General features: G+C 42.5%; 1 protein-coding gene across 1 annotated transcript in view; it reads left to right on the top strand.

The window, feature by feature from the left end:
* LOC126150401 (PDF receptor-like) overlaps positions 1-14,593 on the top strand; it is a 452,937-nt gene that overhangs the window by 285,776 nt on the left and 152,568 nt on the right. The window contains exon 5 of the mRNA XM_049915875.1: positions 949-1,052. Coding sequence (XP_049771832.1) covers positions 949-1,052 — 104 coding nt within the window. The remainder of the gene's footprint in view (positions 1-948; positions 1,053-14,593) is intronic.

Raw genomic sequence — 14,593 nt, forward strand, 5'->3', positions numbered from 1 at the left:
GTCCACGATTGTCTTCGTTTTGAAACTTTGACTGACTTTGTCTCTATAAGGCACGTTTTGCGCATGGATTAGGTACAATAAACTGTCCTGTTCAGATTTGTACTCTGCGTCTCGCGACTTTGAAACCACTGCAGTTCTAAGGGAAACAGGTTGTTACATTTCCAGTTTCATTCTCAGAGAATACAGGTAGAGCAAGCTGTGGTGCACCTTTCGGAACGTATTTCTTCTGATGCCGACTCAGACTGAGAAGAACAGTGAAAGTGGAGATGATGTGTTAGCTGAAAACAGTAGTCTAGAATTTCGAACATAAAAGTCAGCGTTGTCTTGCATTACTTTAGAGAGAGAGAGCATTAGCAAAAAGATGTGTAACTGTTGTTGCAGTTGCGAAACATACATTGGAAGCAAAACGTTTGCCAAAACATAGCACCTGAAGGCAGAGTGTGCGCTGTAGCACAAAGAAGAACCTCAGGGAAGCAAGTGGAAGTGTGATCTCTGCCAGCTGGCCCTGCGCCTGACTCCATGCAGGGCCTGCGTGTCACTTTACTGCCAAAAGTAACGAATGTCGTATGCAGCGGCTGCATTTGAAAACGCCCGATATTTGTTCAATTGATGCATGTAACACTTTTTTTCACGTTGTTCTGTCTCAATGTGTGTCTAATAATCTAATAAAAACTAGAAAATTTTAGAAAAATTAATTTTAAGTTTTTGAGTCCGAAAGTGTTAAAGTCAGCACCCAGTAAAAGCTCTGCGGTAGGTACGATGGAATGCTGGAGGGATGAGTTACAATAGGACAAAGCAGGTAGATTAGTCGCTAATCCTCAGGTCTACGTGTAAATCACAACAGTTTCCTGGCAGCGCCGAAGACCCGTAAAACACACACACACACACACACACACACTGGAGCGGCAGAAGTAGTGACTCACCTTCTACGCTTGCGCGTGTCCGCAGGTGAAGCTGGAAATCGCGGAGCGCACGCGCGCCCTCGAGATCGTCGGCTTCAGCGTCTCGCTGGCGGCCCTGCTGGTGGCGCTCGCCATCTTCTGCAGGTTCAGGTGGGTCGCCGCACGCTCTGAACACGTCTGACTCTTCACTAAAATACTACGGGTAAGCCATATGTTTCTACAACGACCGAGAAACGGCGCTGCAACTCATGGAATATTAAGTATTTCCCAACATATTGTAAGTTGGCTGTTTATATTTTCTTATTGGCAACGTTACGTAGCGCTCTGTATGAAAATCACTGGCTGTGCTGTGTGCAGCCTGTGGCTAGTTTGCATTGTTGTCTGCCATTGTAGTGTTGGGCAGCGGCAGTTGGAGGTCAGCCGCCAGCAGTGGTGGGTGTGGGGAGAGAGATGGCGGAGTTTTGTAATTTGTCATGAACTGCTATATATATTATGATTATTAAGGTAAATACATTGTTTGTTCTCTATGAAAATATTTCATTTGCTAACTCTGCCTATCAGTAGTTAGTGCCTTCCGTAGTTTGAATCTTTTATTTAGCTGGCAGTAGTGGCACTCGCTGTATTGCAGTAGTTCGAGTAATGAAGATTTTTGTGAGGTAAGTTATTGTGAAAGGTATAGTTTAATGTTAGTCAGGGCCATTCTTTTGCAGGGATCTTTGATAGTCAGATAGTCATATTGCGTTGCGCTAAAAATATTGTGTGTCAGTTTAAGCACAGTCGTGTACAATTTTTCAAAAGGGACGTTTCAATATCATTTGAACACCTCCTTCCAACTGCTCTAAGACAAATTTTGGAAAACACAACTCACACTTTTCTGGTTAAACAGCAGAATGGTTGTGTACTGGGATGATCATGTATGTATTGAATTTTGTCTAAAACCAGACAGTGGAAAGACATGGAGAATATAATATGTTTTGTGGATTATGAAACACCCTTCGACTGGATGGTCAGATCAAAGTTGTGGAAAATTTTAGGAAAGTATGGGATCCCTCAGCATTTAATAACATCAGTTCACAGTCCGTATGCTGATAACAATATGGAGATACGCGTCATCTCAAGCAGTAGTTCAGTCTTCGAAATAATCAAAAAATGGTTCAAATGGCTCTGAGCACTATGGGACTTAACATCTCAGGTCATCAGTTCCCTAGAACGTAGAACGACTTAAACCTAACCAACCTAAGGACATCACACACATCCATGCCCGAGGCAGGATTCGAACCTGCGACCGTAGCAGCAGCGCGGTTCTGGACTGAAGGGGCTAGGACCGCTCGGCCACAATGACCGGCCTGGAAAGGATCGTATAAGAAGGTAGGCAAGGGTGTCCTTTATCGCCCACACTATTTAATATGTATAAACAACTTGCGTGATTGCTTCCAATATACATAAAACCAATAAATGGCAAAAGAAAATGGAAGATTCCTACACACCGCGGCGGACAGTTTTTAACGCACTCGTTTTTTGCAGAGGTGCACGTTCTCTTAGTCGATATGGAAAACAACATACCGAATGGTTATAATTAAAGGGTAGCTACTCACAGAGGTCCACTATGGGCTGTAATTATTGATTGGGAGCGATACTTGGTAGATATGACAATGCGCTAATACGGAACCGATTTACCCCGAAAAAATTAGTTCCAATTTTGGCCATCAGGTGCAACTCTGGCGCTGTGAATGCAAGAAAGAGTATAGAAATGTTTCCGCGTGTAATGAATTAGGAACGGGACGTCAAACGAAGTCAGAAGGCCTAATGCTGATTTTACTGCTGACACCTGCTTTCAGCATTTGATCTATATGAGCATCACAGACATCAACCAGGTGCTGCACAGCGCCACATTTGCACGTAGTGGCCAAAATTGGAACTAACTTTTTCCAGTGTAAATCAGTTCCTCTTTATCTTCTCAGCATATCTATCATGTTTCTCTCCCATGCGATAATTACAGACCACACTGAAAAACCATGGTTATAACTGCCCAGTGCAGCAAGCTGCATGGCCGTTATATATAGTGGCACAACAATATAATTTAATTATATCCACAAAGGAAATATGACCTTTTATGGAAAGGAACATCTCACAGCGAAGATTGTAAGCGAGAGTAACATACCGGAACAAGTTCATATATTTAATTACCTGGGTTCTGATATTTCCAATATTTATGATAATGATCCCGAAAAGAAACTACAAAATTATACATGTTAGGTACGGTTAAGAAAACGGTCCTGAACAAAACCAGCAAAGAGACAGTGCTTAAATACTAGGTAAAATATAATACTGTGACTGTATGGACCCGAAGTATGGACTTCAACGACCAAACAATTACAGTGAACTGAAGAAGCAAAAGTCAGACTTCGAAGATCTCCAACGCAAACAAAGATTTATAAAATGAACAGCGAGATAAGAGAAGAGTTCAATGTTCTAGGCATAGTACAAACGGCCCAGCAGTGTATAAAGAAATGGTATGACCATCAACCACATATGGATCAAAGACGTATACCACGGAAAACATATTAACACAGATTCGAGGATAGGAGAAAGATACGATGACCACGAAGGAGACAATGACATCAGCTTAAATGTGCTTGGTTTTGGAACAGGTGAAGATATCTAACCCCAAAATGTACACGATGGTGATGATAACTGAAACGTATGAACTCTTCACTGAATACAAATCAGCAAAAGACAGAATTGCCTTCATTGAACTAGTAACTGATGGAAAACTGTTAAGGCATGTAAGAACGGCAATGAATGAGATACAGAGTAGTGCAACAGCGGAAGGAATGGTGTGCACTCCACTAGCTATTGAAGATGGTGTAACGTAAGGAGATGCGTGTCTCCAATTTAATTTTGCATTGGAGGAGGTTATGAGGGATGTATATCTGCTGAGCAGTATGACGACTTTTTATACATCAGTGCAGATAAACGTTTATTCCTATGGTGTGGATATGGTAAGCAACTGAAGATGACGTCCCTTTGAGACATTGTGCAACTTTCACAACGTTATCTGACTCGACGCCAGTGAACCATTGAAGTGGCATAGATGTAGCTGCAAAAACTCGGAAAATATGGGAGGGAACATTCATCCCAAATCAACAGGCCAGTAACGACGTGGGGTTCAGAACCATCAGAAAACATGTGCCATGGATGCTGCAAGAAATGCAGCAGGAAAACAAACAAAGTTCAATAGCTTTGGGCGGTAATACTTTCGAGAGAGATGATTAAAACATCCTAGATCGGAAGTAACCCACTCAAGTTAACCCTCCTTTATTATGGAACAGGAGTAATAGCAGCCAGCAGAGCCTCTTTTATATTAAAAAAACTATTTTCCTCGAGGTTCTTATCTCGCTTCGGCAGATTAACCACTTATCAGACACTTATGAAACGTTAAACAGCTATGCTTTGAGCAACATTTTGCCGTTGACATGCAATATTGTCAGACGCTATCCTGGGAGATTGCAAGAAACGCTTCCACGAATTCTCCAACGGTATGCAAATGGTGAAGACTTGCAGACTTGCCACCCCAGATCAAGAATAATGCCAATATTACCCCGTGAAACAAGAGAGTAGATGAGCAGTTTCGACTGAGTCGCATAGGCAACGCTAATTTAATATCTGGAAATATGCGGACGCTTAGTCCACCTGTTTATGGCTAGAAGATTCGGTAATTCAATTATAGGAGATCCTAGTTCACAATAAAAAGGGTTTAATCCGGTAAATAGTTGAAATTTTATTTACGAATTTCAAACAGAAAGAAAACTCGTGAAATGCCATTTAAAGCAGAAATAATACACGGACATTACTGTCGTGACGAAAATGTATAGCTGAGAGCGTCATGTCGTAGTAAGACGTGAATGGTTAAACTGCAGGCGACAACAGTATAAACAAATCTTTCCTGGTTTAGCGAGAAGGAGCCGCGCGACGTTACAGCACTGTCACAGTAGTGCATCACAACACTACCTGAAGTTACCGTGAGCGGTTAAACCTCCCTAGTTGTTCCCTAGCGCATGCCCTGAGAGGACGAAAATGCACCGCTTGTGTCGCCCTACCTTCTCAGCAGTGATCGAAGCCGGACAAAGTGCCGCCGACCGCTGAGCCAGAAAGGTGGTTAACTGCGAGCTCTGTTTGCTAGAGAGCGCTGGCTGTATGCACTCCTCTTCGCTTGCTTCATGAGGAAACCGGCACGAATAAGTCACTGTTGCGTCAGAAGTAAATCCACCACTGCCTGTGACAACACATTTGGGCTGATGATAAAATATCGATATATCGATATATTTTCCAAAATCTACCAAATAGTAGCAATGTTTTTCTCCCGATATATCTTTATCAAAACGGTAATATCAAGTGCCGATATTTTTACATTATATTTGTTCACAGTTTTCGGTAAAAGTTTTAAGTTTTTCTTTTAAAATTGTGATAGCACATAATTTGTGAAGGAGTCTTACTATTTTCTGAGCTTCGACCATGTCCAATCTTTGACTGTGTGAAGCAAGTGACAAAAGAAGATGAAGTCCGATTGCACTGGGAGAGGAGGGGTGGCTGTGTGAATGGAAGAACAAGATTTCCCATGTGATGAAACAGCACACCAGTGGCGTTAAAAAACAATTTTAACGCAACTAGTGTAGTGTTTCTTGACATCAGCATTCTTCAAACACAGCCCGGTGGGCGGAGTCGTGTAATGGAAATGCTGACGTAATTAGTAATTAGCGTTCGGCGCTACCAATAGAATCCGCAAGGTTTAGCTCCACCACCCAATTTTGACACTACAACTGCTAGGTCACTGGTATTGGCAGAAATGAAAAAATACGGAAGTCGACATGAAGTGATCTGGACAAATCTGATATGTGACGAAACCGAACGATGAATCCATCTGACAACTTTTATTTGGCCACTTACATACAGTTACCATTGTTAGCAAAGTGGTTATCGCCAGGCGAAAACGTGCTTCGTTTTACTTTCAGTTCTTGCCCTAAGGGGAATTGGCAGGCTGCTATCTTGTTGATATACCGAATATCTAATAATAAATCAATACTTAAATACATATCACTAATACTGAAAGTATATTTACAACGTACAGATGCTATTTATATAGGAGGTGTGTTGGTGTTTTCTGAGTCGATCCGTCGATATGTCGAGGATCGATAATGATACTTTTTTTAATATCGATGTAGCAAATTCCCGATACTTTTAAAAATATCAACAGTGCTACTAGGCATATGGCCAAGTCTGTAATCTAACGTCGATTGCGGGTGAAAACAGTCTCGAGACGGCTGGAAAAATTCCTACTAATTTTCACTACACCTCAGAACTGCACACCTCCATCAGAAAACAAACAGTGAGCAAAAGGGCTTGAATGATTAACCAGTCGGATGGACGAAAATCTGTGACCCCTAAGGAAGGCTGTTAAAAACTCCCAAGAGAAACCCACACTCCGTTCACTCGGCTCGGTTCCAAACAGAGAAAATAAAATTTCCAAAGAATTTTCATAATTGTTTCTCACATTGTCCTTACGCACTGTACTTGGGAGAGCTCAAGGATCCATAAGCTGCAAAATACCCACAGTATCAAGACAGCACTCGACACGGACATTGCGGACCTGCAGGTGGAAACACCCGGAGTCTGTCGTCTGTGAGATGTTATCGCGTCCCAGGCGCGCCCGGACAGTCTCTGTGACACCATTTGGTGTACTAAGTGGCAGAGGAGGACAGGTTGTCGGCCATGGTCTATTGTGCAGTGTCAGCCCTTTCTCGGGAGGGACAAGATAAGCTGCTTCTGCATTGTGTAGCTTCGCTCCAACAGGAATTTTTCCGTTTGAACTAATCTTCCCCCAGCAATACGTAAGATCATTTATCGTACGCTTGATAACGGACTGATTGACTCTCCCGTACATTGCACCAACGTTTCTATCATTCACATCTTTACATATGAAGACAGTAACTGTCCTCGAAAGAGCAGATACTATTGATGACCGTGCAGCTTTCTCTAGAATAAATGATAATTAATTGAAACCATCAGCTGCCGACAGGTGTTGTTGATATAACACGATGGGGACAGCTGAAAATGTGTGCACCGACCGGGACTCGAACCCGGGATCTCCTGCTTACATGGCAGACACATGTATTTTATATCTATTAGGTACATTACATATGTAGAATTGTGTACAGTTGGGAATGTGGGTCTCACGGGAAGTGTGCAAGGGATAAGTCCCTGCAGTCGCGCTATTCATCTGTGTTTTCGGTGGCTCACATGGATAGAGCATCTGCCATGTAAGGAGGAGATCCCAGCTTCGAATCCCAATCGGGACACACATTTTTTCAGCTGTCCCCATCGAGTTATATCAACAACACCTGTCGGCAGCTCAGGGTTTCAATCAATTGCCATTTATTCACATCTTTGATTCGAAATTCAGATAAGAGAATGAGATACAGATTGTTGACTCCATATACAAGCTAGAAGATCGCAAAGTTTGAATTCCTTGATCAAATACTAAAAAAAAGAAAAGAATATATGTGAGGACAGGCCTGAAACAGGCTGCAGCCTCACAGTAGTAACAATGATCTGGTCAACATGACACTTAGCTGCAGATTCCTTAATAAGAATGATTCGGAGTTACTGTCATTAAAGAAGGTGTTATGGCCAAAGAAGGTGTTATGGCCAACAGTCACTCACGTACTGTTTCTTTTGTAAGCATGATCTGAGTTACGCTTACAAGGGGACGTCGCCTACTCGTCTTCACCGATTTCGTTCAGATTTATGATAGGTGCAGGGCTTCGCCAGAAATGAAAGTGACAAAAGTGGGAGCTCCAGATGGCTGAGAGTTTTGGAAAAAAATTGCTGTTTTGGCGTGAGTCGGGCGAGGCATGAGTTATCTGTGGTAGCGTAGTTTCCAGGTAGTGATTGACGCAGCGGAGTGAGTATAGAACTGTAATCTGACCGTTGTCGGTTCAGATTCCAATGTCGAAACTTTAATTTTCTCCATATAGTATTTTTACATTACTTGCATTGCAAACAAACTGAAGAAACGTTCAGTACATGAAAAATAAAAGTAAAGGAAAATTTTCAATCGCCAGTAAATTTTCAGGAAGGAATTCTAAGACATATGCAAGAACTTCGTATCTAAAATTAATTTTCCTGTTTTTGCAGATGTAGGATTTCCATCGTGCAGTACTGAACTGGTTCCGAGTTGCACGCTGCTAGCGCAACCGTGAGGCCTCTGTTTTTCATCGTCAGGTAAAGAATTTGACGAAAATGTTTCAACACTGATCTCATCTAATCGAGAGAGAAAAGGCAGTCGCTTTCCTAGGAAATTGCATCGAAATATGTTCCATTGTACAGCACCAGCTAGCCTCCAAAGTACTTGGTGGCATGCTGCACTTTTTTTGGCGGGGGTATGTGTCTTCTGACTGGTTTGATGCTGCCTGCCACAAATTCCTCTCCTGTGCCCACCTCTTCATATCGGAGTAGCGCTTGTAACCCACGTCTTCAATTATTTGCTGGATGTATTCCAATATCTGTCTTCCTGTACAGTTTTTGCCATCTACTGTTCCATCTAGCAACATGGAAGCCATTATCTCTCAACAGATGTCCTATCATCCTGTCCCTTCTCCTTATCAGTGTTTTCCACATATTTCTTTTCTCTCCGATTCTGCACAGAACCTTCTCACCCCTTACCTTATCAGGCCACCTAATTTTCAACACTCGTCCATAGCACCACATCTCAAATTCTTCGATTCTTTTCTGTTTTGGTTTTCCCACAGTCCATGTTTCACTACCGTACCATACAATGCTGTAATCCAGACATACATTCTCAGGAATTCCTTCCTCAAATTAAGGAGTATGTCCTATACTAGCAGACTTCTCTTGACCAGTAATGCGCTTTTTGTCATTGCTAGTCTGCTTTTGATGCCTTTCTTGCTCCGTCCATCATTGGTTATTTTACTGCCGAGGTAGCTGAATTCCTAACCTTCATCTACTTCGTGACCATCAATCCTCATGATAAGTTCCTCGCTGTTCTCATTTCTGCTACTTCTCATTACTTCTTGTCTTCTATAAAAAGATTGCTAAAAAAACATACTGAACAATATTACAGTTTGTTTCAGTGTAAGTAACTTAATAATTAAAAATAATAAAACAAATAAAGTTTCCGTTCTCGGACTCGATGCTACAACGTCGGATTACCGTTCTGCACAATTTCTTTTTTTTCGTTTTTCAGGACTCCCATATCTACCCTTTTAGCCCTTCCTTGCTGTCACCAATAACACCTTCATCGGCCTTTGCCACTGAGAAAACGAAAAAATATGTACCTTCTACAACATACTTTTAAATTATTTTTTGCTTTTTAATTTTTCTTAAATTTTCTCTCTGGAACTGGTGTACTTAAACGAAATTCTTAAATAAAGAAATTTGTACTTCCTCTGTAATGAAGCTAAATTCGTTTCTTCCCTGCTGTTGTTGTTGTGGTTTTCAGTCCCGATTCTTGTTTGACGCAGCTCATCATGCTACTCAATCCTGTGAAAGCCACCTCATCTCCAGGTAACTACTGCAGCATAACACTCTAAATTAAACTCCTTCCGAACAGGTTATGAAGGCCCAACGTTACTGACCAGCTACCGTGTCTTCCTCAGCTCATGGGCGTCTCTGGATGCGGATATGGAGGGCTCTGAGCACTATGGGACTTAACTCCTAGGGTCATCAGTCCCATAGAACTACTTAAACCTAACTAACCTAAGGACATGATACACATCCATGACCGAGACAGGATTCGAACCTGCGACCGTAGCGGTCGCACGCATCCAGACTGTAGCGCCCAGAACCGCTCGGCCACCCCGGCGGCGATATGGAGGGGCATGTGGTCAGCACACCGCTCTTCCGGCCGTATGTCAGTTTCCGAGACCGGAGCCGCTACTTCTCAATCAATTAGCTCCTCAGTTTGCCTCACTGGGGCTGAGTGCACACCGCATGCCAACAGCGCTCCGCAGATCGGATGGTCGCCCATCCAAGAGCTAGCCCAGCCCGACAGCACTTAACTTCGGTGATCTGACGGGAACCGGTGTTACCACGGCGGCAAGATCGTTGGCAGTGCAACCTACATCCTTCTGAATCTGCTTAGTGTATTCCTCTCCTGGTCTCCCTCTACGATTTTTACCCTCCAAGCTGCCCTCCAATACTAAACTGGTGATCCCTGCCCTCCAATACTAAACTGGTGATCCTTTGATGCCTTTGATGTCCTACCAACCGATCCCTTCTTCTACCCTAGTTGTGCCACAAATTCCCCTTTTCACCAGTTCTGTTTGGTACCTCCTCATTAGTTACGTCATCTACCCATCTAATCTTCAGCATTCTTCTGTAGCACCACATTTCGTAAGATTCCATTCTCTTCTTGTCTATATTATTTATCGTCCATGTTTCACTTCCCTACATGGCTACATTTTATACAAATACTTTCAGAAAAGACTTCCTGATACTTAAATTATACTCGATGTTAACGAATTTCTCTTCTTCAGATAGCATTCCTTGTCATTGCCAGGCTACATTTTATATCCTCTCTGCTTCGACCATCATCAGTTACTTTGCTTCCCAAATAGCAAAACTCACTTATTACTTTGTCTTATTTTCTAATCTAATTCCCTCGGCATCACTTGATTTAATTTGACTACATTCCATTATCCTCGTATTGCTTTTGTTGATGTTCATCTCATATCCTCCTTTCAAGACACTGTCCATTCCGTTCAGCTGCTCTTCGAGTTCTTTATCTGTGTCAGACAGAATTACAAAGTCATCGGAAAACCTCAAAGTTTTCGTTTCTTCTCCATGGAATTTAATTCCTCCTCCAAATTTTTGTTTTGTTTCCTTTCCTACTTGTAGTAATGAAATTAAATCATTTCTTCTGAAATGGGAAATACCCTGGAACGCAGCAGCGTTTTCTCGTTGGACCACAATGCAGTTATAAATATAAAACAGAGTTTTCTTTTCGTTATAATTACAAGAGAGTTGAGGTATAAATGTATATAATTAACATATCTAAATTTGCACTTGAAAGTAAAAGATGTGAGATAAACCTTAGGTCCGCGTTATATATGGTGATGGTTTCTTTATCATATTATTAGACGCTGAAGAACCAAAGGAACTGGTACATGTGCCTAATATTGTGTAGGGCCCCACGAGGACGGAGAAGTGCCGGAATATGAGGTCGCATGATCTCTACTAATGAATGAAGTAGTGCTGGAGGGAAACGACGCCATGAATCCTGCAGATCTCATCTGCACAGCACATTGCAAGGCCTCCCAGATATGTTCAATAATGTCTGTGTATGGGAGTTTGGTCGCCAGCGAAAGTTTTGAAATACAGAAGAGTGTACCTGGAGCCACTCTGTAGCAATTCTGGACGTGTGGGGAGTCGCATTGTCCTGCTGCAATTGCCCAAACCCGTCGGAATGCACAATGGACGTGAATGGATTCAGCTGATCAGGCAGGATGCTTAAGTACGTGTCACCTGGCAGAGTGGTATCTAGACGAATCAGGGGGCTCATATCACTCCAACTGCACACGTCCCGCATCATTACGGAGCTTCCACCAACTTAAACAGTCTCCTGCTAACATGCAGGGTCCATGGATTCATGAGGTTGTCTCCATATCTGTAGACGTCCATCCGCCCGATACAATCTGAAACGAGACACGTCCGACCAGGCAACATGTTTCCAGTAATCAAAAGTCCAATGTCGGTGTTGACGGGTCCAGGCTGGGAGTAAAGCTTTGTGTCGTGCATTCATAAAGCTTACACGAACAGACCTTCGGCTCCGAAAGCCAATATCGATGATGTTTCGTTGAATGGTTCGGACGCTGACACTTGTTGATGCCCAGAATTGAAATCTACATCAATCTGCGGAAGGGTTGCACTTCTGCCACGTTGAACCATTCTATTCAGTCGTCATTGGTCCCTTTCTCGCAGGATCTTTTTCCGGCCGCAGCGATGTCGGAGATTTAATGTTTTAGCAGATTCCTGATATTCTCGGTACACTCGTGAAATGGTCGTGCGGGAAAATCCCCACATTATCGCTACCTTGGAGATGCTGTGTCCCATCGAGCGTGAGCCGACTATAACACCACGTTCAAACTTACATAAACCTTGATAACCTGCCATTGTAGAAGCAGTACCCGATCTATCAATTGCTTCAGACTCTTTTTGTCTTACATAGGAGTCGCCGACCGCAGTGCCGTATTCTGCCTGTTGGTATATCTCTGTATTTGAATACGTATGCCTATAACAATTTCTCCGGAGCTTCAATGTGTTTGTCGTTTTTTTCCCTAGTTTTTGCGTTTAAATAAAATGGATAAACGGTGAAAATTTCCTCTTGCCCACTCATTCTTGAGAAATTCCTAATTTTTCGTCAATGATGTTTAAAGTCGTTTACAGACCCTCCTCCTCGTGAAGATGTAGTATATGAAAGAATATGTTAACCGTTGCACTTTTCTGGTTTTGGACGGCGGAATCGCTTTTACGTCCATGTACACTATTTTCTTGGTGTTTATTTCGTTAACACTCGCCAATAACAATCCTGCCCATTTAAACTTTATTCTTTTCCATAGACTGCAATTCTCTAGCAACTAGCAGTTCGGTGTACGTCAATGTCAACCATTCCAAAGTACTGGCAGTACGGGTGACTAGTCAGTTTTGCGCAGCTGTCGGGACCAAATATATTTACAAATATGTCAGCTGCTGAGAGTAACCTTGAACTTAAGGATTTGGCCAGACCATCATACAATTGAAGTCTTTGAGTTTTGTCTGATTTGCCGTGGGGCATGGAGTTTTGTTACCAAAAGTTTTTTAACGTTTTCTTTGTCATATAGTAACTTCTCTAAAATAGATGCAGCAGTTTTCAACGCAAGCATTATATCTGCTGTCCTCCGATCTCCGCCACGATACTGAAATCGGTTTTAAATAAGTACGACCGACTAGCTGGTAATTGGAAAGTATTTATGATATTTTTCCCTACAAGGAGTGAATATTTTTCCTCACAGTCTGTCAAGGCTATGTCACATTCGTGCATTTGTGTTGTTAGCTAATTCCTGGCTATCTGACACAAACTAGTTTTCCAAATAATCCAACCTGCGTATCATTTGACTTACGTGATATATTTCCTATCGATGTTTATTTGTGCAACATACCACATTTTGGACAGGGCAGTATGAACCTCCTGTGCAGATTAAATCTGTGTGCCGGACGGAGACTCGAACTCGGACACCTTTCAATGTTGCAGACTGGTGCTCTTCTGACTGAGCTACCCAAGCCCGTCTTCACAGCTTTACTCCCTCCGAATTCGAGTTTAGGTCCGGCACACGGCTTTAATCTGCCACGAAGTTTCACATCAGTGTACATTCCCCTGCAAGGTGAAAATTTCATTCTGGAAATATCCCTTCAAGCTTTGGCTAAGCCCTGTCTCCGTGATGGTTTTGTGAGGTTCGTAGGAGAGCTTCTGTGAAGTCTGGAAATTAGGAGACGGGTTACTTGCAGAATTAAAGCTGTGACGACGGGACATGAGTCTTTTGGGCGGCTCAGTCGGTAGAGAAGTTGCCCGCGAAAGTAAAGAGTATCGGGTTCAAGTCTCAGTTCGACACACTGTTTGAATCTGCCAGGGGGTTTCATATCAGTCCACATTCTGTTGTAGAGCGAAAATTTCATTCTGGGCCAGTATGTTTACACGTTCTACTTTTTGAGTGATGTTAAATTGTGTCATGCTATTCCCTATAAGGGCACCTCTCACTTTTTTCGCCATTCATGTGGAATCGAATTCAATCAACTCGTGCATATTTTTCCTGAATTTCAATTCTACCACTTCCATTTCATAACATTAGGCGAAAACGTGTGGCATGGAATAGGCACCTGTTCTAGTAACAAGAGCTGTGTTCTCTCGTTGTATATTTTTTCCCGTTCTGCTTCTTTATAATCGTCCATATCTTGGGGTTCTGTAATTAAGAGTTGTAACATAATCAGTGTAGGCGTTCATGCTGAATCGTTATGTGATGTGATCCTGGTGTTGAGGTGCTGGTTGCTTATTCCTCTGTGCCAACCACTGCCTGCAAACTTCGCTAGCGTACACTGATCGACCAGAAGATTATGGCTACCGACCTACTGGGTGATCAAAAAGTCAGTATAAATTTGAAAACTGAATAAATCAAGGAATAATGTAGATAGAGAGGTACAAATTGACACACATGCTTGGAATGACATGGGGTTTTATTAGAACAAAAAAAAAAAAATACAAAAGTTCAAAAAATGTCCGACAGATGGCACTTCATCTGATCAGAATAGCAATAATTAGTATAACACAGTAAGACAAAGTAAAGGTGATGTTCTTTACAGGATATGCTTAATATGTCCACCATCATTCCTCAACAATAGCTGTAGTCGAGGAATAATGTTGTGAGAAGCACTGTAAAGCATATCCGGAGTTATGGTGAGGCACTGGCGTCGGATGTTGTCTTTCAGCACCTTTAGAGATGTCGGTCGATCACGATACACTTGCGACTTCAGGTCACCCCAAAGCCAATAACCGCACGGACTGAGGTCTGGGGACCTGGGAGGCCAAGCATGACGAAAGTGGTGTCTGAGCACACTATCATCACCAAACGACGCACGCAAGA

The sequence above is a fragment of the Schistocerca cancellata genome, chromosome 2, assembly GCF_023864275.1.
Source record: "Schistocerca cancellata isolate TAMUIC-IGC-003103 chromosome 2, iqSchCanc2.1, whole genome shotgun sequence".
Lineage (NCBI taxonomy): Eukaryota > Metazoa > Arthropoda > Insecta > Orthoptera > Acrididae > Schistocerca > Schistocerca cancellata.